The sequence below is a fragment of the Camelus bactrianus genome, chromosome 10, assembly GCF_048773025.1.
Source record: "Camelus bactrianus isolate YW-2024 breed Bactrian camel chromosome 10, ASM4877302v1, whole genome shotgun sequence".
Classification (NCBI taxonomy): domain Eukaryota; kingdom Metazoa; phylum Chordata; class Mammalia; order Artiodactyla; family Camelidae; genus Camelus; species Camelus bactrianus.
In genome coordinates, this window is record NC_133548.1 from 64,098,315 (window position 1) to 64,125,888 (window position 27,574).

General features: G+C 42.5%; 1 protein-coding gene and 1 non-coding gene across 10 annotated transcripts in view; one reads left to right on the forward strand and one right to left on the reverse strand.

Annotated features, from left to right (window-relative positions):
* The window catches only part of AMOTL1 (angiomotin like 1), a 164,264-nt gene that overhangs the window by 50,743 nt on the left and 85,947 nt on the right, over window positions 1–27,574 (forward strand). Inside the window, exon 1 of one of the 9 annotated variants that reach the window (XM_074372897.1) lies at window positions 9,940–10,058. The exons of 5 other annotated variants lie outside the window; for them this stretch is intronic. Coding sequence is in view for 2 of the 4 variants with exons in the window: in XM_074372895.1 (XP_074228996.1) it covers window positions 10,926–10,974 (49 nt within the window). In the remaining 2 variants the exon portion in view is untranslated. Of the gene's footprint in view, window positions 1–9,939; window positions 10,059–10,115; window positions 10,460–10,675; window positions 10,975–27,574 lie in introns of those variants that run through there. 3 more of the 9 variants (XM_074372896.1, XM_074372895.1, XM_074372900.1) reach the window with 3 other exon arrangements.
* On the reverse strand, window positions 17,687–17,793 carry LOC123613822 (U6 spliceosomal RNA). The gene has a single exon (XR_006721266.1). It is a non-coding gene; the product is annotated as a U6 spliceosomal RNA (small nuclear RNA).

Below are 27,574 nucleotides of genomic sequence, written 5' to 3' on the forward strand. Positions count from 1 at the left end.
ATACCTGGTGCCTCAGCCCAGGCTGGACTGTCACAGAGTGGGTGTTGTATACACGGGGGAGGTGGCTCCTGCCTCCTGACAGAACCTGGTCTGTTGTTATGCAGTGGTTATTATTATAACAGTTTCTTTATAAGGAGCTGAAACTTGGCTTCCTGTTTCTTATACCCAGTTGTCTTATGTTTTGCCTTCTAGAACTTTCAAAAAAATTTTTTTTTACTGTGACCCAGCATAAGGATACATTTTACATTTAGACTCACACAGATTTTAATATAAAATGAAAACAGGTTTCATGGACTAGCAACTACCTTTTAATTAGATTGGCTGCATCTGATCTTTTCCATTTTCTTCTATTTTATTTATTTAAAATGCCGATTAACCTGTTCAGTTGATTTCCACAAATGGGTTGCCAACTACTGTTTGAAAAACAATGCTCTGGAGTATTTATAGCAAATATAAAGTCTGTTCCTCCTTTCTTTCTGAAAGCTCAGGAAATACAAGATGGCTATTGAATTGTATTTTAATCTTCTCTTCTCTTTACCAGTTCTCTTTCTTCATATGCTCTGGTTTCTCTGTCCATTCCCATCCCGCTCAACCTCTGCTGAGTGCTTTCTAAGAGCAAAGTTTCGTTCTTGCAAGTTGGCACTGAGAACTGAGCATGACCTCATACATAACTTGACCAGTACTTGGTGGAGTGCGATTATCAGACTCCTTGACCTCAGCCCCCTACCCAAGTTAATATCACTCCATTAATCAATACTCATTGGGTATGGTTATGTAATTCTTTTAAATTTACCTAAAATACTTAATCTAGCCTATTTTTTCCTGTTTTGTCTACAAGGGTATCTGGATATATTTTTCCTAATTAAGGTGGAGAGGCTCAAATCAAGATGCCCACCATTCATATTTCTTGGATCTACAATTAAAAATTCCCAGACTCAAGAAATGTCAACAGAGGGGAGGGATATTGGCCCGTGGCAGAGTTCATGCTTAGCATGCATGAGGTCCTAGGTTCAATCCCCAGTACCTCCATTAAGAAAAAAAAAATTAAAAATTTATTAAAAAAAAAACGAGAGAGAAATGTCAACAGAAGGAACTGACTGTCGAGCACCATCTAGTATAGCTATAATTAAAGCTCCTCTAAAATGACCATATTTTGAAGGAAAATGGAGAACAGGTTAGTAATCATAGCTAATAATGGTGGAGTATGTGCTATGTGACGGTGCTGAGAGTTTTATGTGCAACTGACTCATGAATTTCTCACAGCCATTTGAGGTGGATACTATTGTAATTACCACTTATCAAAAGAAGAATCACTGAGCTTAGTCAAGTCAAGGAATTTTGCCAGTCGTATAACTAATAAATGGCAGTGGGGTAGCTGAGCCCAGGCCCATTTCGCTTCTCAGCCTGTGTTCTAAAACACTTAACGGCACCCCACCCTTGCTGTTAATCTAAGTAACATGCTTAGAGCAGTGCTTTTGTGGCGGTTAATAGAATTTCCTCCCTCCCCTAAGGAAAAGGGAGGAACTGAGTAGCAAATTCAGGTCCCTAGCAGCCCCCAGCAGTCTGTGAAAACAGTCTGGACCTATCACTGACTGCATGGGGTTAGGCCTCAGAGCGCTTTGCAGCGGGGCCGTGGGTCTGGAGCCGGGGAGCACCTGTCCTGTCCAGGTGAGCCTGGAGGAGGAACTGTGGGTTTGGGAGGCAGAATAAGTGTTCAGTCAAGAGCAAGAGCTCTGCTCCAAAAAACAGGTTTGAATCCTGACCCTGTCACCTTTTTCGTCCCATTTTTTTTTTTTTAATTGAAGTATAGTCAGTTTACAATGTTGTGTCAGTTTCTGGCGTACAGCATGTTTCAGTCATACATACACATACATACATTCATGTTCTTTTTCATTGTAGGTTACTACAAGATATTGAATATAGTTCCCTGTGCTATACAGCAGGAGCTTGTTTATCTGTTTTATATATAGTAGTTAGTATCTGCAGATCCCAGACTCCCAGTTTATTCCTTCTCACCCTCTTCCCCCTCTGGTAACTGTAAGTTTGTTCTCTATGTCTGTGAGTCAGTTTTGTAAAGAAGTTCATTTGTGTCTTTTTTTTTTAGATTCCTCATATGAATAATATCATATGGTATTTTTCTTTTTCTTTCTGGGTTATTCACTTGGAATGATGCTCTCCAGGTCTTTCCATGTTGCTGCAAATGGTACCATTTTATTCTTTTTTTGTGGCTGAGTAGTATTCCATTGTATAAATATACCACAACTTCTTTATCCAGTCATCTGTTGATGGACATTTAGGTTGTTTCCATGTCTTGGCTATTGTATGTAGTGCTGCTATGAACACTGGGGTGCATGTGTCTTTTCAAATTAGAGATCCCTCTGGTATATGCCCAGGAGTGGCATTGCTGGAGAGTATAATAAGTCTATTTTTAGTTTTTTAAGGAATTTCCATACTGTTTTCCACAATGGCTGCACCAAACTGCATTCTCACCAGCAGTGTAGGAGGGCTCCCTTTTCTCCACACCGTCTCCAGCATTTATTGTTTGTGGACTTTTTAATGAATGGCCCTGTCACTCTTGAGCCATGTGATCTTAGAAGATTCCCCTAACCTGGCCCAGCCTCTTCCCCTCATGTGTAAAACATGGATAATGATGCCTGCCTTGGTAGGTGTTATGTATCCATGGAATGAGATAATGTCTGAAATCACCTGGTACAGAGCAGACACTATTCTGTACACACTCACTCAAGACAGAAGACTGGGTTTTGATCATGCTCCTCCTCCAATATCTCTTGCCTGTTCTCTCATTTAGGTTGGGATTCTGAGTGCATGGAACTGTAGGTCCCCAAATGTCCTAAACCAGTGGTTCTCAAAGTGTGATTTGTGGACCAGCAGCAGCAGCATCAAATGGGAACTTGTTAGAAATGCAGCTCTTGGGCCCCACCCTGACCTACTGAACCAGAAGCTCTGGGGTGGGGCCCAGCAGTCTGTTTTAACAAGCTCTTCTGGTGCCTTGGATATAGCTGACGTTTAAGAACCACTGCCCTTCTGGTGCTGAGAATTCTGGGTCTTCCCCTGTTTTCAACAGGACTCAGTCCAAGGCTCTAGAGAGACGGCACCTTTCGTGTAGATGTTGTGACCAACGTGGAATTCACCTTCAGGTTGTTTCCGTTGAATCCTTTTGTTATTTATCCCCAATTGGTCATTTTCTGATGTTCCTTTTCTCTCTTCCACTTAATCCGAAACTTATATTGTATATACCTTACATCCTGCAGGTTGACTAGGAAGGGACCATTCCCAGATGCTGGGTAAAGGAGACTGGTAACTTTCCTAAGGATCTCATCCCTGGGTCCTCAGGACTGGACCCCTGCGGGCTTTCCTCCCTTTGCCTTTTTTTTTTTTTTTTTTTTTTTGAGAGGGATGTAGTGATTACCTTTATTTATTTATTTATTAAAAATTTTTTTTTTATTGAGTTATAGTCATTTTACTATGTTGGGTCAAATTCCAGTGTAGAGCACAATTTTTCAGTTATACGTGAACATATATATATTCATTGTCACATTTTTTTCTCTGTGAGCTACCACAAGATCTTGTGTATATTTCCCTGTGCTATACAGTATAATCTTGTTTACCTATTCTGGATATGCCTGTCAGTATCTATAAATTTTGAAATCCAAGTCTGTCCCTTCCCACCTCCCGCCCTCTTTGCCTTCTTTAAGTTCCCCCTACTCTTTGAGCTCTTTGTTGCTTCAGGATCTCCGCCCAGGCTGTTTGCTCAACTGGAACGCTCTTCCCCATCTTTTCTTCACCTTGGAGAAGCCTTCCCTTTCCAACCCCTTTGAGTAGCCACCCTCTCCCTTGTTAGTCTCTGTTACTGCATCCTGCTCCTTTTGTTCATCACACATAAGCCAATTTGTAACTATGGATTTATTTATATACATTTCCGTAGGCAGAGCCCTTAGCAGGGTATTCAGGTACCTAGTGGAGTGTGTGGCTTATTCAATGTAATCGATAATATTTTTTGAATGAATGAATGAACCATTGCAGCTCTCACATAGCTCTGCCATCGTTCAAACTCTATTGTGTGTTAATCCTTTCAGTTTTCCTTCCATTTAGGACTCAGTTTTTTCTAGTTATTTCTAATTATTCCCCTCCTGACTGTGGACTTTTCTGAAGACTGTTCTGCTTAGCACGACACTGGCTCTGTCACTGACACACAAGAATTCCTGATTTCTGGATGGGTCACTTGTATAGGACGTGAATTTTAACTTACCCTCCCCCAGAAGTTGATGCTGCAAAACAAATTCTTCTCCTGAATTGAACCGTTCAGAGAGGCTGGAGCCCTTGGGAATTGTGAGAGCTTCCCCACTGCTCTGTCTTTGGCCTTTAAAAGTACAAGACATGCTGGAAGATGTGCTGGTCTTTAGTGCATATTCTAGAAAGAGAAAAAAACTCCTATGTAGTCCGTGGAAGGAACATTCTTCTCACTGTTCTTTCTAGCTGTGAACAGAGATGACATGCTTTCAGAATAAAACACACCAGCATCCTTTGAAAAATGGAGACTACAAGGGACCTTAATTAAATATGAACATTCTGATCGGAGTTATCTCCAGTTATTGGGACAATCCTTGTTTTTAATAGTGATTTTATGGTGCTATGGTTTTAGAAACTCAATAGGATTCCAGTTTTAGGAAAATAAAAAACCACGGATCTATACCATCATTGGAAATAGAGTAAAACCTAATTTGTTTTTTCTTCCTAAAGAGAGAAGTAGGAAGAAATTGCCATAGCATGATATGCTGTAGGAATAAGAAAACTGAGGCTGCCTCCTGTTAGTATGTAGGATTCACCCAGCAACTCAGTGATAAATATGGTTAGAAGCTTGGGAGCCTGGAAAGTGGGCAACATTAACTACTCAGCTAACTCAGTTGAGTGGTTCTCAACCGGGGGCAGTTTTGCCCATAGGAGGCGTCCGGCAATGCCTGGAGACATTATTATTTGCCACAACTTGGAGTGGGGGGTGGGGGACTGCCACTGGTAGTGAGGGGTAGAAGCCAAGGATGCCGCTAAGCATCTAACCATGCAGCAGGCAGTCCTCACAGCGAAGAATTATCAGCCCCAAGTGTCAACAGGGCCAAGGCTGAGAAGCCCTGAAATAACCAATCAACCAAGCAGTCTGGGCTTTCAGTATTCCCAAGGTTTCTGTAATAAGAGAGCAGGTAACAATGAGAAGGGTTCTCATCCATTAAACACCAGCGACATGCCGGGCTCTTTATATTCAGAGCTCCTGAGGGTCTCAGTCAGGCTCTGACCCCAGGTGTGTTTGGGGTCAATGTCTCTACTCTTCCTCCTTAGCTGTTTTGATGTAGGTGCATTTTCCATGGATGTGACAGTATCCATCCTCTGCTTTTTTGTCTTTTATATAGATTAAATTATGTGTTTAATGCATATTAGGTTATACACTCCGAGGAGAAAGCCATGAGGCAGGAAGAGACCAGTGTGTCACTATGGGTGTGAAGCTGAAAACATCCAGACAAACAGGTCTCAGGTCCATAACTCACTACCTGAGCCAGACGCCTATGTAGGAAGATAGCAGAGAGCCTGGCCCTTAGTAGGTACGCAATACATATTTGTTGGGCAATTTTTTTCATAATCAACAGTCCTTGCGTAAGCTTCAAATGGAGCAGGGTTTCCAAATGACCTCTTCTGTTATATAACATTGAACTCCTCCTGGGAGCAGTTTCCTCACCTCTAAAGCACCCGATATTTCTGGAACGGCAGAGTGGTCTCACCTGTGCATCTTCCATTTGCCTTGCACGTCTTCCTGGTCTTTGTTTTTCACTCTCCATTCTTTGTCTGACCTGGCAAAGGCTCATCCCCTGCCCCTCCTTCCTCATAGCTGTTCCTCCTGGCATCCTCTGCTTTGGGCACTCCCAGCACTCCCTGCCTTTTGCTCCCGTCAACAGTTTGCAAGACAGGGGCAGGGCCTGTGTCAGAGTCTCCAGAGGGCCATGTGCCATGTGAAAAAGCTTATTTGATACTTGGGGACAGGCAGGAAAAAAATACAACTATTGTCTTGTGTAAAATGGAGAACTGAAAGAGAAGCTTGGAAGAAATCGTCTTGCCTGGCAATAAAACAGGGATTTATCAAAGCTGGGGTTGGTGTGACCATTTTATGTTTGGAAGAGAAGAGGTTCAAAGAAAAAGTGTCTGGAGCACGGCAGGGTGTGCTCTCCTTTCCATGTCCCTACCTTTGCTAGTCATGACCTCCTTCTCTCAGCACTTGGGTTTCTTGGAACCTGCCCTTTTTCCCCTGTATGAAACCTGTCACTCCTCTGTGCTCTTATAATGCTTTGTTTTCTTTATTTTTATTTTTTATGGAAGTGTAGTTAATTTACAACGTTATTTTCAGGTGTACAGCAAAGTGATTCAGTTACACATACTGTGTGTGTGTGTGTGTGTGTGTGTATTTATATATATATATATATTCAGATTCTTTTCCATTACAACTCATTACAAGAAATTGAATATAGTTCCCTGTGCTATACAGTAGGTCCTTGTTGTTTATCTGTTTTATATATAGTAGTTTGTTTCTGCTAATCCCAAACTCCAAATTTATCCCTACCCCCTTCCCCCCGGTAACCACAGTTTGTTATACAATGCTTTGTTTTTAACCTCTAATATGTCACCCATCATCCCTCACCTTGGCTCTGATACAGTACATGCTGCTGAAAGAGAAGGGGAAGATTGCCTTGACCCCAGTAAGCCAGTGAGAGACCTTAGTCCGTGGCCCTCAAAATTCAGGGCACTAGGAGTCACCTGCAGTGAATTCTATGGTGACTCCACCCTTAGAGATTCTGAGTCTCTAGAATTTGGAGGTGGGACAAGAGGAATTTAAATCTTTAAATGCTTTGGTTTATAAGTCACACTTTATTTTTATTGAAGCATCGTTGCTTTATAATATTGTGTTAAATTTCTGGTGTGCAGCGTATTGATTCAGTTATATATATATTCCTTTTCCTATTCCTATATCTTTTATTGATTGATTGATATAAATTACACTTTGGAAAGCACTTTATTGCTTGAGCTTATGTGTTTTCTAAACAACACAAGAATCTTAAGATAGGCTGACTGCATTTAGTCATTGGTTTGTCAACTTGACAGGTATTAATGGAGAACCACTAATTTTATTATGACTGTCCTAGGTGAGGTTGGGCAGTGGCTGTCCCTTTCGTGGAGGTGCCTGTTCTCTCTCCTTTTATTGTTTTCTGTTTCCTTCCTGGCAAGCTCAGGCCCATTCTCAAGGCCCATCCTAGTCAAAGCAGAAGCGAGCACAAGAAGGGTGTGTTTCCTGGATGCCAAGAAGAAGAGGGAAGGGGAAAGGGGATTTGCATTTTAGTAGAGAATTTAAATACCTTGGTATTTCAAATCACCAGAGAAGGGAAGGGTCTCTTTTACTGAATTCCAACTATGTGCCCAGCACTTGAAGTATATTATCTAATTTAATCCTTGCAATAAGCCAAGGAGATAAATGTAGTTATCCCCATTTTACAGAGGAGAAAACTGAGGCTTGTGTTATGTTACTCTTCATATCTAGAAATCGGTGGAACCAGGATTAGAACTCAGGACTTGCTCTAAAGGCCATGCTCATCTTCCTCTACCTGGATGCCTCTGTTATCTCACTCTTCTTCCAGCCTCTGTGCTTGTCTGGAACATCTTGGTACCTTCCCCACTTGGAGTTTAAGACTGTTCTCTGAGCTGTCCCTAAGAGTGCCAAAATTGTTCTGTCACCTTCTTAACTTTCCTTGGGTGAGGGAAAGACTTTAGAAAGGACGCTGACCTGTAGATTAAGTATATAGATCTAAAACCACAAATCCTGCCTGGTTCACTACTTTACTGCTAGTAAAGCTGCATTCAATTTTTATTGTAAACATATCTTGTTTCTATTTGGCCCCAACAGTAGTTGGAATCTGCAATCAAATATACTGTAAAATGTTACTGATGACCTCTGGCTGGCCAAATCCAAAGTCTTCTTCTCAGGCTTTAGTTCCTGAACAACAGTCAGATATTTGATGTAGAAAATTATTCATTTGATGTAGTGATTATTAATAATTGAGCAAATTAAGGTGCATGGAGGGAGAAAATTGGCCTACCAAATTATCACTTGGTATCAATTTGAAAAGTCTAGGCTAGGTCCACTTGACTGAATCAACAGATTCTTTAAAAATTTTTAAAAGTTTTTTTAGGGGGGAGGGAGGTAATTAGGGTTATTTATTTATATATTTTTTAAATGGCAGTTTCGGGGTTTGAACCCAGGAGTTCATGCATGCTAAGCATGCGCTCTACCACTTGAGCTATACCCTCCCCCTGAATTAGCAGATTCTTGAACTCACAAGCTGTGTCTGTATCTTCCTCAGAAGTCTAGGAAACTGTGGTATTGGATAGATCTTCAAACTTCCTCTGTTCCCAGATCTTCTAAGTAGAAGAGGCTAGGAAAGTCCCCAGCCTCTGCATCTTTTGCCTCCTCCTTTCCTGAGTTTTCCATTGTGGGCATTAGCCAAGTAAACTGATCTTCACAGCTACATCTCTTTTTCCTCTAGACTTCCGTTCTTGACTTCTCCCCCAGGCTCTTGCCCAGAGGACAGGAAACCTGTCAACATCTTTCTCAAACCAGCTCTCCCTCTCAACTCTGCTTCCTCCGTCTTTGATCCATCCATTGGACCAATTGGTTTCTAAATCTTACAACAGTAATTCATTTTTCTTATGACTCAGGCTTAAAGTCTGGGTTAATTTGATTACTTTGTTCTTTCTCCCAGGATAGCTATGAAAATGGTCAATGAAAAGAGTAAAATCTTGCTTCAGAGATTTGGTATCGTCCCTGTATTTGGTACCTTCAAAGACTTGATATCTATGTGGTATCTCTCTCTTCTTTTCTATCTCCTTTGCCCCCGCCTCCCATGTCATTGCTCCCTGCAGCTGTTTCCCTGATTGGCTCCCTATCTCCAGGGCTAACGGTGGGTTGCTTGAAATAATAGCAGGTGTGTGTTGAACACTTACATGCATTGTGCTAAGTATTTTATATTTGTTACTTTATTCAATCCCCATAACTACCCTATGAGGGTTGATGCTATTTCCCTCATCTTGCAAATGAGGAAACTGAGCTTTAGGGAAGTTAAATGACTTACCCAAATGCACACAGATAGTGTGGTTGATCTGTGACTCAATGACACATTTATTTTGTTCCAGTGGATGCTTCTAACTGTTAAATTCTGCTGCCTCCTAGGATATAGAATGGTATCTACTAGAAGTCAATTAATCAGTGTTGGTTTCCTTCCTACCTTCCCTCGTTTTTCTATCCGTTACTTCTCCCCCAGCCTATGCTAAGTTCATACAATGCTAGTGCCATCTGAACTCCACTCCCCTTCAAGACTCGCCTTTCTTCTTCATGGAGTCAGTCCTCTATACCTTTACCAAGCATCTCCAGCGCTTTCCTGCTCTCTGGTTGCATATTTTGTTATCTTAAATAAATAAATCCTTGAAGGGCTGGTTAGCTGCTGTTTCCTTTGTTTCTTTTATGTATTATCAAGTACCAGGGGATCAGACTTTAAATGGGGCAGGGATTTGGTAAATAATTGTTAAAGTATTGCGTTTGGGCTTTATCTTGAGAGTAGAGGTTACTGAACCATCAGGGATGAATCGGAAAAATAGACTGGAATCAGAAGGACCCCCCCCCCCCCCATCAGGATGGAAGGGAGGGGTTAAACTGCTGGCAGACTAGTTAGCTAATTGCCACAATCCAGGCAGGAATCCCTGAAAGAATCGTGGTCTAGTGAGAAGGCAGAGAGAGGAGAGGAGAAGAGCACACGTTGAGAGGTGTGGTGTGCACTGACCCTCCCACTAGCCTCTTCAGGAGCAACTGCACTGTTACTGCCTGGCCTCTTCTCGGAGTGGCAGAGCCGGCTCCTAAAAGCTCCGGAGAAATGTTACCGTGTGGGCGGGTTCGGGGTCCCCAGATCAAGGCTCCAGAGGTCTGCCGAGTGTAACTGAGTATAATGGGGTGGGTGAGTAATGTTACTCCGTACATCCTGGTTTAAGAGGTGGGACAGAATCGGCAACATTTTTCCAGAGTCACTTTCTTTGCCTCCACTCGGGCAGATTAACAGCCTAGAGGTCTGTGGCCACTGGTTGTAATAGCTAAGGCTGTAGAAGCTGTCTGGGCCTTTCTGCTTGTCAACGGAGCCCGGAGTAGCCGCTCGTCGCCCGGTCCCGGCGTGTGATAGAAGCGCTGTGGCCTGGGGAACGCAAAAGGAAAAGTCTAGCTACTTTGCACCTGGAAATTCCGCCTAAAAAGAAAAAAATCGTACACAGAACTTCATCTGGACTTTTAGGGCAGGTCGGGAAACCGATTTCTGCCAGAGTTGGCCTGGTTGGGGGGAAGGGAAAGTCGAAGGAAGGAGAACCGGTGAGTCTGACATGAATTAAACCGGGGCAGGGGACAAAACGAGGGAGGCTGTCGCCCTCCTAACTCTCGGGGAGACACGTCAGCTTGAGCCCGGGGCAGTTTCAGCCGGCGATCTCCCAGGCCCGGGGAGGGGCGGCGGACGGCTGGAGACGGGCTCTAGGGCCCAGCTGCCGGGCCGGGGTGGAGTGTAGGGTTACAGTGACGAGCCCCGTCGACCCTCCCCGGACGGCGCGCGGGGCGCGGGGAGCGCGGGCGGCGGCGGCGGCGGTGGCGCGCGGGACGCTCTAGGACCCAGCAGCGGCGGTCGGGTTTGGGGCTGAGGGGAAGCCCCGGCGTTTCTTCGCTTTCTGTGTGAATGGGGCTGACGGTCGCGCGCCGCTTCCCCGCGCTGCCCCACGCCATGCCCAGCGCGCTGCCGGGTGGCCGCCTTCCTCAGCCGCGGCACTGAACTAGCCATGATCGCCTCATGTGGAGGGCAAAGTTGCGCCGGGGAACTTGTGAGTCTGCGGTGAAAGGTAACCAGCCCCCGCTCTGGGTGCAGGGAGGGGCCTCCGAGGCTCCCGCGCGGAGGACCTAGCCGGCCGATGCTCGCTGCCCCCTGCTGCTCTGGGCAGGGGGCTCCTCTTCGGGGTCCCGGGGCTGCCATCCGTCCAGCTCCGGAGCGACTTGGGCGGCCTTTTCGGCACCGGGGTCCCGGGAGTGCTAGCCACCAGATCTCCCTAACCTAGATTGTTTAAAAAAAAAAAAAAAATCAGAACTCCGTCCCGCGCCAATCCGCAGGCCCCAGAGCAGGCGGGCCGCCAGCGCCGCGGCCCCCGCGGCCCCTGGAAGACGGAGTCGTTTAGCCCTCGCCGCCCGGGGCCCCGTGCTGGCGCGATCCCGATGCGGGGGGCTGGCCTCTCCGGAGGGGCGCTGCCATATGGCCGCGCGCGGGTCCCTGGCAGCTCAGGGAGGCGGCGGAAGGGGTAGCCGGTGGCCGCTTCCCTGCGCGCGAGACAAAGGCGCGCACGCTGGCCCGCCGGGCAGGCCGGACCCTTCCTGCCGCCCTAAGCCTCGGCCCCGGCTAGTGGGGGCCGCGGAGGGGTCGCGCCGTGGACCCCGAAGCTCGGATCGCGTTCGCTGCTTCTCCTTCTTTGTTCTCCCCAGACAAGTTTCTTTGACAGAAACTGGGGAGTTAGATCCAGCTCTCCCTTGCTGTTAGTGTTGCCTTTAAAAGAATCTGGTTTCGGGAAGGAAAAAAAATTAAACTTTCCGAGTGGAACTGGTTTTGCTTGGATGGGACATTCGTGGCAGGAGGGAGATTGGCATTTCGGCCGATGACAGCCGGGCAGAGCGGGGCCCTGCGCTGGGGCAGCGGCCGGACGTGCCCCGTGGGCAGCAGGGTGGCGGAACCGACGAGCGCCGGCGGGCACCCACCTCCAGGGCCTCCCCCTCATAGACCTTTCCAAGTTTTCCCCCTTAGGAGCCCAGGCTGAGAATTCGGCTCCCTGCCCGCAGCTCCTGAGCCTCACCACGCCCTACTCTTTACTCTCTTGATTGGTGACTGGAAAGACTTTACAATTTTGTTAGGTTTTTGCCTTTTGGGCTTCGGCGTTGGTTTACTGTCTCCAAGTGGCACAAGCTTTGGAAAATGCCTGGCTGGTGTGTGCATCACCAGAACTGGCGTTTCAGTAGTCGGGGCCCTGATCTTGGGCCTTGGAGCCTTTGCGGAGCGGGACCCAACATTTTTTGCGCCCTCGGACCCTCACCTTCTTTGCCTGTCCTGATACAGTGCCGACATGGTTGCCCATTTTCTTTTAAGGAGGCACGCTGTGAGAATCGAGTTTTTGTACTGCTTATCAAGTCCTTGGTGGTAATGGAGGTAGGCGATCAGGAGGGCCATTTTATGATCCTCAAAGATGCTTTGAACTACCCCCCAAAATAACGTTACTTGCCATAAGCAAGTAGAACCAGAATAGAGGGATTATTAATAGCTACTATTCCAAAAAATTTCCTTCCTTTTCGGGAAGTGAAAAGTCAGAGCATGAAATGTTGAACAGTCATTTCTCTCTCTGCTTCCAAAAACCAGCCTGTGTGTTCCTGCCAAGCTGACGAAGATTTTCCCTGGCTGCCCACCACTCCTGGACCTGGCAGCTCTCCGTGGACGTCAGGCCCAGGTTAAGGACTGGGATCTCTCTAGATTGCAAGTTCTTGAAGCATCTAGACCAGTGTGAGGTTCATTTCCCGGGAGGGTGCTCTGATGTTACAGTGCATCTATATGGATGCTCTTTATGGGAGCAATATGGGCACAATACTTAATACACTTGGAACTGTTTTGCAGAGGAGCAAAGGGTTGGAAACCACTGATTTGACCAGAATGAAAAGGAGTAAGGCATAGCATAGAAGGCTTTAGAGCTGCCTACCTCCACGCTCTCTGGTGGGGCGTGGGGGGAAGTTTAGTTTCTGGATGGATATACTTTGCTTTTGAGAGATACATTTTTCAAGATCAGTAAACCCTTGTGAACTCTGCAAGTGGACAGGAGGAGAGAAGGTGTACGCACAGCTCCACCCCTCTTCCCCTTCTTTTTAAAATGCACAGAAGTCTTAGTCTTTTAGGTTCCACGCAGATGGTGGAGGGTGAAGAATACTAATGTACTGAAGGGCATGTAGGAGATCAAAGCAGTTAAAAATACTCTTTTCATAGAAGCTAATGGAGGACTTTCAGTTTAAATGAGATTTTAAAGTGCTGTCGTTAAGAAAAGCACAGGAATGCAGAAATGTGAGTAATTTTATGAGAAGGCACTCTGCTGATTAGACTTGAGAGTGTCTGCCCTTGGCCAGTCAGTCTGGAGGCTTCTGTGGATAGAGCACTTGCTTTTTTTTTTTTTTTTTTTTTAAATGTTACCCTGGTGGAGAAGTGTGGACCCAGGACCTGGAGGAAAGATGGCCAAACTAATTAAAATCAAATGGCAATCTGGCTGGTGAGAGTTCTGTTGAAAAGTACAGCCCCTGAGTACCAGTGTTGTGTTTCTTCATAGTAATTTGTGAAAATACTTTGAAAATGATAAATGTACTGTATAACATATGGCTTTTTAAAGAAAAAAAATGATGAATAACTTAGGAAACAGGGAATTGCTAGGGAAAATTGTGATTTTTCTGGGCCAATAAATTAGAAAGGAAGTAACTTTGTAAGACCTGCCTGTTCGTAGTTCTATACGCAAAATTCTTCCAAAGTAGCACCCTTCGTCCACTGTCCCCCACTACGTCCCGGTAGCTCTCTGCATTTTAAATGCATATGGAAGCTTAGTTCAGGACATTCTCTAGTGTTTTAAATAATTTCTCTCCTCCTATTTTTTCATTCATTTTGGTAGGTTCTTCTGTCCCAGAATTCACTAGATAATAGAGGACTTGAAAAGCAAGGGGTAACTTGGAGTTTAAGTACGAGGACGTATATGATTATAAGGTTTGTTGGAAATAGGCTGAGGTTGTTCAGGTTTTTATTTGTTTGCTTAGCAATTTTTTTTTTTAAAAATGGATTTTGTTGGTTTGTTTTGTCTTGGAGGGAAGGCAAAATTTAAATCTTGGCCATTGTGGGTAGGTCTGTGCACTACATTTTCTGGAAGGGAGCCACGCCTGGGCTTGTGTGTTGGCACTGCTCTGAGTTCTCCTCTAACTTGCGAGGCCCTTGGCCTCCATCCTTGTGAAACCTTAGGATACATTCATTCCAGACACTTAGGAGCAGACTCCTGGACTCTCCAAGCGGCTCACACATTAGGCATTCTGCCTCCTGCCCCCCCCCCCGCCTTTATTAGGGGAATGGGGAAGTAGATCAAACCAGTTAGGAAATGTGTCCCTGTTAAGCCTCTGGAGAATTGGGTTTGACTTTGAATAAAAGTCACATGGTCCTACTGTGCGTGTTTAAATCTGTACTTGGGACTTCACTGGCCAGTAGCGCAGCTATACACACTTCTTTTTTGCTTGTTTTGTTTTTCAGTAGGATGCTTGTATTTCACTTTGTGTGTATAGTTTGTTTGTTTAACTTTTAATTTTGAAATGGTTAGAGCTTTGTGAGAAGTTGCAAAAATAGTAGAGAGGTCCCACGTTCCCTTCCAGTTTCCCCCATGGGTAACATCTCACGTAACCAGAGTACAGCAGCAGAACCAGGAAAGGGACGTTGATACAATCCAGACCAGTCCATCAGATTTCAACAGTTTTACATGCACACGCTTGGGTTTGTGTGTGTACACTTCTGTGCAATTTTTTCACATATGTAGATTCCTGTAGCTACCACCACAATCAAGGTACAGAACTGTTCTATCCTCCAGGGATGTCCTTTGTGCCACCTCTTTATAGTCAACCCCCCCATCCCCCTGCCTAGTCTCTAAACCCTGGTAGCCACTCATCTGTTCGCCATCTATAATTTTGAGAATGTTACATAAATAAAATTATGCTGTAAGTCATCTTTCTTTTCTGCATAACTGAGTTTTATTTTGACTCAGTTTTTCTTTGTCTCCATAATACTTTTGACTCATATTCTCTTTTTATTTATTTTTTAAATTAAATTAAATATTAAAAAATTGAAGTATAGTTGATTTACAATGCTGTGTTAGTTTCTGATGTACAGCAGAGTGATTCAGTTACACATAAATATATTCTTTTTCATACTCATTTCCATTATGCTTTATCACAAGACATTGAATATACTTCCCTGTGCTATACTGTAGGACCTTGTTATTTATATTTTATATATAGTAGTTTGTATCTGCTAATCCCAAATTCCTAATTTATCCCTCCCTGATCCCCTTTGGAAATCATAAATTTGTCTTCTATGTTTGTGAGTCTGTTTCTGCTTCATAAATAAGTTCATTTGTGTCATATTTTAGATTCTACACGTAAGTGACGTCATATGGTTCTCTGACTTACTTTACTTGGTATGATAATCTCTAGGTCCATCTATGTTACTGTAAATGGCATTATTTTATTCTTTTTTATGACTGAGTAGTATTCCATTGTGTATATATAGCACAACTTCTTTATCCAATCATCTGTCGACGGACATTTAGGTTGCTCCCAAGTCTTGGCTATTGTGAATATTGCTGCTATGAACATTGGGGTGCATGTATCTTTTCAAATTGGAGTTTTCTCCAAATATATGCCCAGGTGTGGGAATGCTAGATCATATGGTAACTCTATTTCTAATTTTTAAAGGAATCTCCATACTGATTTCCATAGTGGCTGCACCAGTTTACATTCCCACTAACAGTGTAGGAGTGTTCTCTTTTTTCTATATCTTCTCCAGCATTTGTTATTTGTCGACTTTTTAATGATGGCCATTTTTCAGTGTTTTGAAAGAGTATGAGAAGGACTGGTGTGAGCTCTTCTTTGTATGCTTAGTGGAATTCCTCAGTGAAGCGATCTGATCCTGGGCTTTTGTTTGCAGGGATTTTTTTTTGCTTTTTGTTTTTTTTTAAATTACAGATTCTATTTTACTTCTAGTGATTGGTCTGTTCAAATTATTTATTTCTTCTTGATTCAGTTTTGGTGGGCTGTATGTTTCTAAAAACTTGTCCATTTCTTCTAAGTTGTCCAGTTTGTTGGCATGTAATTGTTCAAAATATTCTCTCTCCTTTTTTTTTTTTTTTTTTTTTGTATTTCTGCAGTACTGGTTGTTATTTCTCCTCTTTCATTTCTTACTTTATTTGGGTTCTTTCTCTTTTCTTCTTGATGAGTCTGGCCAGAGGTTTGTTGATTTTGTTTACTCTTTCAAAGAACCAGCTCTTGGTTTGATTTTTTTCTATTGATTTTTTACATCTTTAGTTTGTTTATTTCCCCTCTGCTCTGTATTATTTCCTTCCTAATGCTGACTTTAGGTTTTGTTTGTTCTTTTTCTAATTCTTTTAGGTGGTAGGTTAGGTTGTTTATTTGACATTTTTCTTGTTTTTTTGAGAAAGGCCTATATTGCTATGAACTTCCCACTAAGAACTGCTTTTGCTGCATCTCATAGATTTTGTGTGGTTGTGTTTTCATTGTCATTTGTCCTAAGGCATTTAAAAAAAAAAAAATCCCTCCTTGATTTCATCATTGAGCCACTGGTTCTTTTAGTAGCATGCTGTTTAGTCTCCATGTAGTCTTTTATTTCTCATTTGTCTGTGATTGATTTCTAGTTTCATGTCATTGTGATCTGAAAAGATGCTTGAAATGACTTTTATCCTCTTAAATTTGTTGAGGCTTGGTTTTTGTCTTAATATCTGGTCAATCCCAGAGAATGTTCCATGTACGCTTGGAGAGAATGTATATTCTGGTTTTTTTGGATGTAATGTCCTGAAAAGATCAATTAAGGCTAACTGTTCTATTGTATCATTTAGGATCTCTGTTGACTTACTGATTTTGTCTGGAAGATCTGTCCATGGATGTGCATGGGGTGTTAAAATCTCCTACTGTTACTGTATTCCTGTCAACTTCTCCTTTTATGCCTGTTAGTATTTGCTTTATGTATTTAAATGCTCCTATATTGGGTGCATATTGTTAGTGAGTGTAATATCCTCTTCTTGTATTGATCCTTTTTTCATTATATAGTGTCCTTCTTTATCTTTCTTTATGGCCTTCGTTTTAAAGTCTATTTTGTGTGATATCAGTATAGCTACCCTTGCTTTTTTGTCATTTCCATTTGCATGAAATCTCTTTTCCATCCTCTTACTTTCAATCTATGTGTGTCCTTCACTCTAAAATGGGTCTTTTGTAGGCTGCATATTGTAGGTTCTGTCTTTTTGTCCAATCTGCCACTCTCTGTCTTTTGATTGGAGCATTTAGTCCATTCACATTTAAGGTAATTATTGCTATTTTTAAATCTTGTTTTCTGGTTGGTTTTTTATTTCTTCTTTGTTCCTTTCTTTTCCTTTTAGTTTTTTCTTTTGTGGTTTGTTGGTTTTCTTTGTATTATGCTTGTGTTTCTCTTCTGTTTGGTTTTTGTGAATCTACGGTATATTTTTGATTTATGGTTACTGTGTTTTTTAAGTATGTTAGCCCATTACTGTGTCTGCTTGCTATAGATTGGTATTCATATAGGCTCAAACATATTCTTAAAAAAACCCCTACATTTTCTTAGTCCCCTCCCTGACATTTTATGATTTTGATGTCTTTTACATCTTCACATTTATCCTTTGCTGTTAATTGTAGTTATCATCGCTTTCACAAAGTTTCTTTAATTTTTTTTTTAACTGTGTACTGACTTATTTAAGTGATTCACTTAAAAATATGGAACACTTCACGAATTTACGTGTCATCCTTGCGCGGGGGCCATGCGAATCTTCTCTGTATCATTCTAATTCAAGTCTGTGTGCTACTGGAGCGAGCACAGTATGTGATCTTTTGAAATTAGCTTTTTACCCTTGAGCCAGCATACCCAGTGTAATATCCTCAAGATCCACCCAGATTGTTGCATTATCACTAGTTTGTTCCTTTCTATTGCTGAGTAATATTCATGTTATGGATATACCACAGTTTTGTTTAAGCATTTACCCATTGAAAGACATCTGGGTTGTTTTCAGTTTTTGGCTCTTAAGAGTTAAAGTCACTATGTATGTTCATCTACAGTTTTTGGTGAGGACAAAGTTCATTTCTTTGGGACGAATGCCTAGGATTGTGATTGCTGGGTTTTGTATGGTAAGTGTACATTTAGTTTTTTAAGAAATTGCCAACTTACTTTCCAGAGTGGCTTTACCATTTTACATTCCTACCAACAACGTGTGAGAGATTGAGTTTCTCTGCATCCTCACCAACATTTGTTAATTATTCTAGTTGTCCCAATGAGTGTTCTAGTTTCATCATGTTTTTAATTTGCATTCCCTAATGGCTAATGATGTGCTCATTTGCCATCTGTATATCCTCTGTGGTGAAATGTCTGCTCCTTTTTTGCCAACTGGAATTTTTTTTTTTTTTTTTTTTTTTTTGCCATTGAGCTTTGAGAATTCTTTACATCTTCCAGAGATAAGTCCTTTGTCAGATATGTGGCTTGCATATATATATTTTTTCCAGTATGTTTTCTGTCTTTTCAAACTTTTAATAGGATCTTTTGCAGGAAAAGTTTTAATTTTGATAAAGTCCAATTTACTGATTTTTTTCCCTATGGATTGTGCTTTTAGTGGCACATCTAGGAACATTTTGCCTGTTTCCTCCTATGTTTTCTTCTAAAAGTTTCATAGTTTTACATTTTACATTCAAATTGTAGTTTACTTTTAGCCTCTTAAGAACATGTATGTCTTGCTACTGATATTGGAGACCATCTCTTAAGTGTTTATTATGTATTTAAAGCTCTGGACACACAGAGATGAATCAGGAATGGTTCCTACTCCTCAGAGCTCACCAATTAGTGAGGTTGCGTGTGCACGTTCCTCAGTGTTTATACCATAATAGAGGAGAGCGGGAGGTACTGTGGGACCACAGAGAAGAGGGGCAGCAGGGAGGTCTCGCTTTGGCCAGGTGGTAAGGGAGGGCTTCCCTGGGCGTGTCATCCAAGCTTGGTGGGAATAAAGTGGGTTCTTGCCTTTGATGCAGTTTTTGGATATCTTTATTGGCATGAATTCCTCAGTGTGCGTTACCTTGTTCTTGAGCACATGCTGAAGGACTCTGAGTACACTGAGTAGCTGGGGACTGTTTTGAACAGCACGTGGCAGAATAGCTTTTTTTTTTAAAGGAAGTGTGGTACTTAAAACTGAATAATGTAAAGAGTAAGAATAAGGTTGAACAGATTTAAAATTAGAAAATGTGTCAAAGTGAGAAAGGCAGTAGTATTTTGGGTTGTTTAGGGTCAGGTAGACCTGGTTTGCTTCCTGGGCCTGCTGCCTCCTTGCTGTGTGGTCTCAGGAGTGTCACCTGGAAAGCCTCATGGATACAGTGGAGATAGTAATAGTTCTTACCTCATGGAGTTGCATGTGGGTGACATGAAATGATGCGTGTATAGCACTTAGCACAGTGTTGGGCACATTCAAAGCATTCAGTTATTATTATATATTATATATTATTTATATTATATATAGTATATATTATATACATTATATTATAGCAGAGAGATAAGTGGTTTTATGAAATTATGTGTATTCTCAGATCTTTTTCTCTGAGTAGCTGGAATCCCAGTTCTTCCTCGTAGAAGCTTACCTTTTCACAGTTGTGAGCACTGTGTTGTATACCAAATATTATTCATTGATTGAGGTTAGAAGCTGGTTTACTTTATTTACAACCTGGTACTCCCTATAGAATATACCTTTTTCCTACCTATAAGTCAAGATTTTTCTGAGTAAAAAACAATTTCCTCTCTGCCCTGATCACAGGAAGTGGCAGTGGGTATGTGCTGTCATGAGCTACTTCAGAGTTTCTGGTCCTTGGTACCCGAGGTCCAGTAAGCCGGGGCTGATGTCGCCAGGGCTGATGTCACCAGGTCTGATGTCACTGGGTCATTCATGTCCTAAACTTCACAACCGGCAGCTCCCTTTCCTTTCCCTTGATGACCAAGTTGTTTATTTCCCAGAAGAAACGGATTGGGCCTTAGATGTACAATTGCAGATCGGTGGTTCTCAAATGTGGGTGAACATCAGAACCATCAGGAGGGCTTATTTAAACACAGACTGCTCCCCCGTTCTCGAGTTTCTTTTCAGCAGCTCTTGGATGGGGCCTGAGATTTGTATTTCTAACAAGTTTCCAGGTGATACTGTTGCTGCTGGTCCAGGGACCACACTTTGAGAAGCACTGTTTTAGAACATAGTCCCCCATAAGTTAGACCTCGACGGAGATACTTTACTTTTTGGAACGGAGGCTGTTCATGTTTTAATGATTGAGACTGAAATAGATCCAGTTTCTGGGGTTACTAGTTGACATCCATAACTATATCCTCTCCTCTGATCCCTCTTCCTGCCTTCCCCCTTCCGAACCTGACTTCTTCTCTCGGTTGTCTTTTGATCTCTCACTCCTTGGAAGACATGCCAGGTTAGAGTTCATGGTTACCATATACCAGCCAGATTGCCTTGGCTGATTCACCTCAACCTCTGGAAAGTAAATGTGTCTGCTAACGCTTATATCCCAAGGTCATGGTGAGGCTTACATGAGATAATGGACGTGCAAAGGCTGTATAAGAGGTAAGGTGCAGAATTAGTTTTTTATTATTTTGAGCATGCTTGATTTCTCTTTGGAAGCGTATCCTCTGATTTGGGGGTAGACTGCCTCTCCTGATGCTGAGTTCCGCTGCTGCTGAGGGGACTTGGTAAAGATCGCACAGAAATCTGCAGGGATGTCATGGAGAAGGTTCCTGCAGTGGATAGGCGGTCGGGCTAGGCTCCCTGAGGGACACAAACTGTGATGTTTTGGAGGCCCATTGATATGTAGCTGTGATGATCAAAAAAGGGCTCGGTGCTGGTAAATAGCTTGGTCAGATGCTATGAGCTGTTTAGAGAGTCCATTCCCTTGCAGTGGAGAAATAGAATTTTATGTTTTGTTTTTTTTTTTTTTTTTTTTCCTGGCAGGTTAGGAAGATGTGATCTGGCCTCCACCTATTTTTTTTTTTTTTTTAAGTTCTAGATCTACACTGATTATGGTAACCAGTAGCCACATGTGGCCGTCTAAATGAATGAAAATTAAATAAACTAAACATTTAGGTCCTCAGTCACAATGGCTACAATTCTAGTGCCCAGTAGCCATTGCTGTCCTCACAGCAAGTTCCAATGGCCAGTGCTCTTCCAGAGAGATGCTCGCCCTGTTTGTCTGATGGCAACATCGTTGGGCTTCATTCATATCATGGGACTGGGACACGTTCTTGAGTGAAATGTACCACTTCTCCCTTGGAAGACTGGTGTGGACTGATGGGGAGAAAATACCATGGGGATTCTGCTCTGTCAGGTTGAACTTTACTTTGCCCTGGCAGTTTCAGAGGCTCCTTTCATTTGGAAGGTGGGTTAGCAAGGCATCTGGGTTCTGTTGGGTGTGGAGCTTACCAAGTTAGCAGGCTGTTATCCAGGTGTGTCTACTGTTTCCATAGGGATATTTGAGGTTTGGGTTCTGTGTGTGGGATTCTTCCATGAGTCCTGTCCTTGAGAGAAACAAACAGAAATGTTCAGGTGGATTTAGCCTGAGACGCTCTTCTCCTGGAGAAGATGGCAGAGCAGGCCTGGATTCCTCCACCTTGGGTCTGCTTGACGATCGAACCAGCCTCTGTCAGTGGGAGGTGGGGGCTCGCTCATCTGGTTCATCACGCCAGTTTGGGCTTGCTCGGATGCCATTCCACACTGCGTCATCCTGGCTCTTGCCTCCTTTGAGAGTGTTCTGTAAACTGTCAAGTTCCTTTCTTTACTCACCCCACATCCAGAGTCACCAGGTCCTCGCAGTTGGGTGCTTCTTGTCTAAGTTCCCTTTCAACCTAACTAATCTCCATAACTCAGCTGGTTGGACTACTCATCACCTGCCTCCTGGACCATCGTGGTAGCCACATGACAGGTCTCCCCTCTCTGCCCTCTCACACCTCTTCTAATGAACTGTCCTTCCTTCTTTCCTTGCTTCCTTCCTCCCTTCCTGCTCCCTTCTCAGAACAGGCAGAGCAAGACAAGGATGACAGAGGTCATCTTGCAGGCTCACTTTGCTCCCTCGGAGTGAGGTGGGGCCCCGCACATTTCCCGAGGCCCTGTGCCCGGGAGGAAGGAGGCATCTCTCCTTCAGCTGCTGCTTCTCAGCCGTGAGGGCTGCTCTGGATGTTGTGACCCAGGAATTTGGCCCCCTCAAAGCAGGTGTGAGGCCGGCCTTTCCCTTTTGGCTCTGAGAACCAAGTTCCTTGTGAGTGAGCCCTTGGGGAAAGTTTGGGGAAAGGAGAGAGTGTAAAATTCTCTGGGAAGGCCCTGTTTCCTGAGGGACTGCTCCCTGGCATCACTGCAACTAGGTGGCTCCTGCTGGTGATGGGAAAAGCTTGAAAGGTGTAAGGGCAGACAAGGTGGCCTGCCTGGGATCTTTTTTTGAGGAATGGGGCGAAAAAATAGAAACAGAGACTAGGAAATGTGTTTTTTCAGAATTATGGAAGCTAGTGGATGCCGTTCACATCCATTAGCGGACAGCATCACATCCACTGCAGAACACCCATAATGCCACTCTAGTTTCTGAAAAGAGAAATGGTCTAGTGTTCCTTTATCTAGAAGAGGAAATGAAAATATGCTCTGAAATCACAGTGAGCCTAAATGAAGACAGCAGGGAGAGTCATGTAAACAACAGCACAAATCTATTTACAGAAACTTTGGGGATAATGGGCATGTGAGGTAAGAAGCAGGTTTGGTAAAGGACAGAATTAACTTTCCTCGTGGTAGTGACTGGCCTGGTAGGTCAAAAATGAGTAGTAGAAGCATGTGAAGTGGTGAATAAATGCACTTTAGGTAACTTTTAGATTTGCTCTTGTAAAATATTCATTGAAAAATGTAGGGGTAGGGCGTAGCTCAAGTGATAGAGCGTGTGCTTAGCATGCACAAGGACCTGGGTTCAATCCCCAGTACCTCCTCCAAAAATAAATAAACCTAATTACTCCCCTCCCCAGAAAAAGCAATTGAAGAAAAAAAAAGAAAAATGTGAAGAATATGTCTGAAAAGTTCTACTCCATTTGCAGAAACTAACTACTGTATATAAAATAGATAAACAAGTTTCTTCTGTATAGCCCAGGGAACTATATTCAATATCTTGTAACCTACAATGAAAAAGAACATGAAAATGAATATATGTATGTATATGTGTGGCTGAAACATTATGCTGTATGCCAGAAATTGACACAACATTGTAAACTGACTATACCTCCATAAAAAAGAATGCAAATTTAAAAAAAAGGGTCTGTTCAGAGATATGGATTATATTATTAGTCCTGAGTATAGAGATAAAATTTTCCAAAATTCTGACGTTACTTACCTTCATCTCACTCCAAAATAAATTCCAGGAATATGGAGAAAATAATGGAATGAAATACAAATATTTGTATTTTAATGGCATCTATTAAGTGACCAAGATCACATGTTATGATCTGGAAGGACTAAGCTTTCCCACGTTTGGTAACAAAGGGTCAGTTTTTCCTCCATTGTCAGTGAAAGGGATAGATTCACGGCAGGAGATGCAGAGAAGAGATTTGGAATTCAAACCTTGACCTCCATCCTGCCATACCACAGGTGGATTGAGTGAAAAGTCAGGGAACAAAGGTGCCAAAGAGAGGAGAGGTGTTTTTTTTTTTTTTTTTTTTGGTCATTCTCAGTACAAAGGACAAATCTGCCTCTCCCCCTATTCCCAGTAACCACCCTACTGTCCTTCTGGCTGAAGGTGTAGCCCGGGCAGCTGAGGGTGTTCAGCTTGGAGCCTGGTTCCTGATACCTTCTCCAGGTCCACCTAGTCTTCTGTGTTCCAGGGTGGCCAGAAAAGTGAGGAATTTTGGAGAACCTTTGGATAACACCATGTTTTCTTTTATTTTGGGTTTTGGTAGTAGGACCACAATGTTAGGCTTATTTTCAGAGGCATTGTGTATTGTAAGGTCTCCCTTATTCCAAACTCTTGGAAAATTAAGAATGTTATTTTAGCCTTGTTTGTCAGTCAGCTAAATAGTCTCACCCCAAACACTCCAAAAGCTTTTTATCTCTGATTTGTTTGAAAATCTTGCTGCTGTTTTTAAAAAGCTCACTGATTGGATCCTCTCTTGAAAGTGGAGTTTACAACAGAGTCTTATTTCATTTCCCCATTCTCATATAAAGAAGCAAAAACGTATTGAGCACTTATTATGTGCTGGAACACTGCTCATAGCCCTTGCCATGGTCTCAGTTAAGCTTTGTAACAGCCCTATGTAGCAGGTCCTGCTAACCCCATTTACTGTAAGGTTAACGAGCAGCAAGAAATGAACTCATTTGCTCCAGTTTACATAGCTAATAAATGGAAGAGCCTGGATTCTTACATAGTTTAGGAAGCAGATTTGCCAAAACAAAACGCATGGCATATGCTTTCTTTCCATTTAGCGGATGTTTTCTCCTCTAGTGTTTTTATTCTTTAAATCTTTCTAATACTCTGGTCTTTTGTGTCTTGACATCTTCCTTTTTGTCCAAGGATTGCCTGACTTCCTGCCAGGCAAGTTATTACAGTTTCTTTTCTCCTCACCTCCTGAAGGTAATCTCATGGAGCCTTTTTGCTCCAGTGAAATATCATTGTTGATTTGTATTTCCTTTTATAAGAATTCCTCAGGGGCAAGAAGATGCATTCCTTGCAGGTGTTTTCTAGAGGGGCTGCTTTCTTTCTTCAGATGCATTTTCTTTAATCAGCGGGGTCTATTCATCTGACAAATAGAGTTCAAGCCACGCTTTACATCAGAGAGCCTCGGTATGTCTTCTCTGTTTGTTTCCCCTGCTTCTGGGGGCTGTAGGCATCTTCCTTTGCTTGGGCAGGGAGGTAACTCATTTTCAGTGATGACTGGTTTGCAGCCATTTCCATCTTAAAGTTCTCCCTAGGTTTCACGTCTTTTGGTGGAAGAGACTATAGAACATAGAGCAGCATTTCTCTAAGTTTGGTCTGTGGAACCCTGGGGGTTTCTGAGACCTAAAAACTATCTTCATAATAATACTGACACATGTGCCTTTTCCACTGTACTGACGTTTGTACTGGTGGTACAAAAGCAGTGGTGGGTAAAACTGCAGGTGTGTCCACATGAGTCAAGGCAGTGGTACCCGACTGCACTGGAAGTCAGTTCACTTCTCACCGGCACACGATGTGAAGAGCCCATTTCACTTAAGAGTGTTCTTGTTGAAGTGGTACATGATTGAATCTATTAAATCTGAAACCTCAAGTACATCTTTTTTAGTGTCTTGTGTGACAAGGTGGAAAGCACACATAATGTACTTCTGCTGTGAACTGAGGAAGAGCACTTGTATGACAAGTTAAGCACTTGAGTTCTGAGCTTAACGAGCAGCTTTTCTCATCTTTAGTTGAAAGAACAGTTGACAAACTATGGTTATTCTGAGCTGGGTATTTGGTAGACATTGTCTCAAAATGAATAAAGGGAGACTGCCACATCAAGAAGATTCATAAACAAGATTATACTGCACAGCACAGGGAAATATACACAAGACCTTGTGGTAGCTCACAGCGAAAAAAATGTGACAGTGAATACACATATGTTCGTGTATAACTGAAAAATTGTGCTCTACACTAGAATTTGACACAGCATTGTAAAATGACTATAACTCAATAAAAAAAGTAAAAAAAAAAAAAAAAGAAAATCCATGGACAGTATTTCCTGCCATTGATAAAACTCGAACTTTCAAGTGAAAATTAGAATTTTGGAAAACTTGCATTTGCCACTGTGAGCTTGACAGCTTCCCAATACATAAACGACTTTCCTGATGATTGCAATCCATGGTCTATTGGCAAATGTGATTTTGTTGATATTACTTACTTGAAATATTTCCACGTATTCCAGATTTTGCATATAATTCAGTGAACTGAAAATGACGTGGGTCATTTTCCTGAAGACCAAATGTATGATGTTAGGAAATCCTGCACTGGTAAAGAAAGCTCCCTTCAAAGTGAAAGATGGACCAATAGATTTTAATGTAATAGAATACAGAGGACTATTCAAGATGTGGTTTTATATTTTACATTGCAACTACCTTTAAGGAATTACCACTTGTTGAGTTTTGGTGTAGTTTCAAAGAATAGTCACACATATAAGACAAGGCTATTCCAGTACTCCTCCTTTTTCCAACTACGAATTTGAATGAGGCCAGATGTTCTTTGTCCACTTCAACTAAAAATCATGTAGCAATAGACTGACAGCAGTAAGAGATGTGAGAATCCAGCTGTCTCCTATTAAGCCACACGTTAAAGAAATTTGCAAAATTATAAAACAATACCACTCTTCTCACTGCTTTTGTTTTATTTTATTTTATTTTATTTTTTGCATTTTAGAAATGAGTTTTCCTAAAACTATTTTATGTAACTTATAATGGGTTTATTCTTTTCAAATGAGTAACATGTATTTTAATATTGCTCAGTTTTAATTTCAAGTACAGTAAATACAGACAGGTATGGCCCACTTAAACAAAAGCTTTTTGGGTCCTCAGTAATTTTTAAGAGGGTAAAAGGGGCCCTAAAACCAAAAAGTCTGAGCACTTTTTCTTTTTCTTTTTTGGAGTGGCAAAGATGATAGATGAGACCAGCTGGACTTGAGTCCTGGTTTTGCCATTTACTGGTTGCGTTACTTTTGGCAAGTTATTCTCAGTGCCTTAGTTTCCTCATCTGAGAAGTGAGGATCATCCTCTTAGAGCTGTTGTGAGGATGAAATGAGTTAACGTGAATTATTCAGAACATGTCCTTCACATAGAAAATTCTGAGTTGCGTTTGGTTACTTCCACTTCCCTCTTTCCAAGGCACATAGTTGATTTGCCTCCAGAAAATTGTGTTTTGCAGCGGTTAAAAGCCTTACCCATTTGTGTGAGGTCCAAAGAAACTGTAAATCGGGCGTTCGTACAGTGAACTCCATGAATTTAGTGTGTGTGCATTTCTCTCGAGCTGGCTCTGTAGGTCTTGACAGATTCTTTTGAAGAGGCTTCCGTGATACCAGACAAGCAGGCGAACGAGAGGAAAGAGGTTAAGTGTGGCTGCTCCGCACAGTTCTAGATCCAGTGTGTCTGCTCTGCAATGCACGTGGACACTGTGTCCTGGCTCCCCGCTCCATGCTACCATCCACCTGCCTGTGTTACTGCATTTGTGCACCGCTGGGCAGTCCTCTGCTTTATGCATCTGTCTCCCTCACAAATCTCAGATTTGGTCCTCATTCCGGGTACTGTCTTGCCCCATAGAGGCCCAGTGTCATAGGTCTTTGTGGAATGAATAAATGAGTAGATGGAGTTAGTGAGTGATTTTGCATTCTGCTGCTAATCAAATTCACAGACCCCCTGACCCTCTGTAACTTGTAGGAGTTGTGAGGAGTCCAGATCCTATCACAAATATCTAGGTGGCTTTAAATATCATTTAAATACCATGGAGTGCTTTACAATGGAGTCAAAACTGAGTTTGCATCTCAGCATTAAGGCTCTGCACTGTGTGACCCAGAGCATGGCATTCCTGGTTTTGCGTAGGTAATAAAGGAGACTAGGA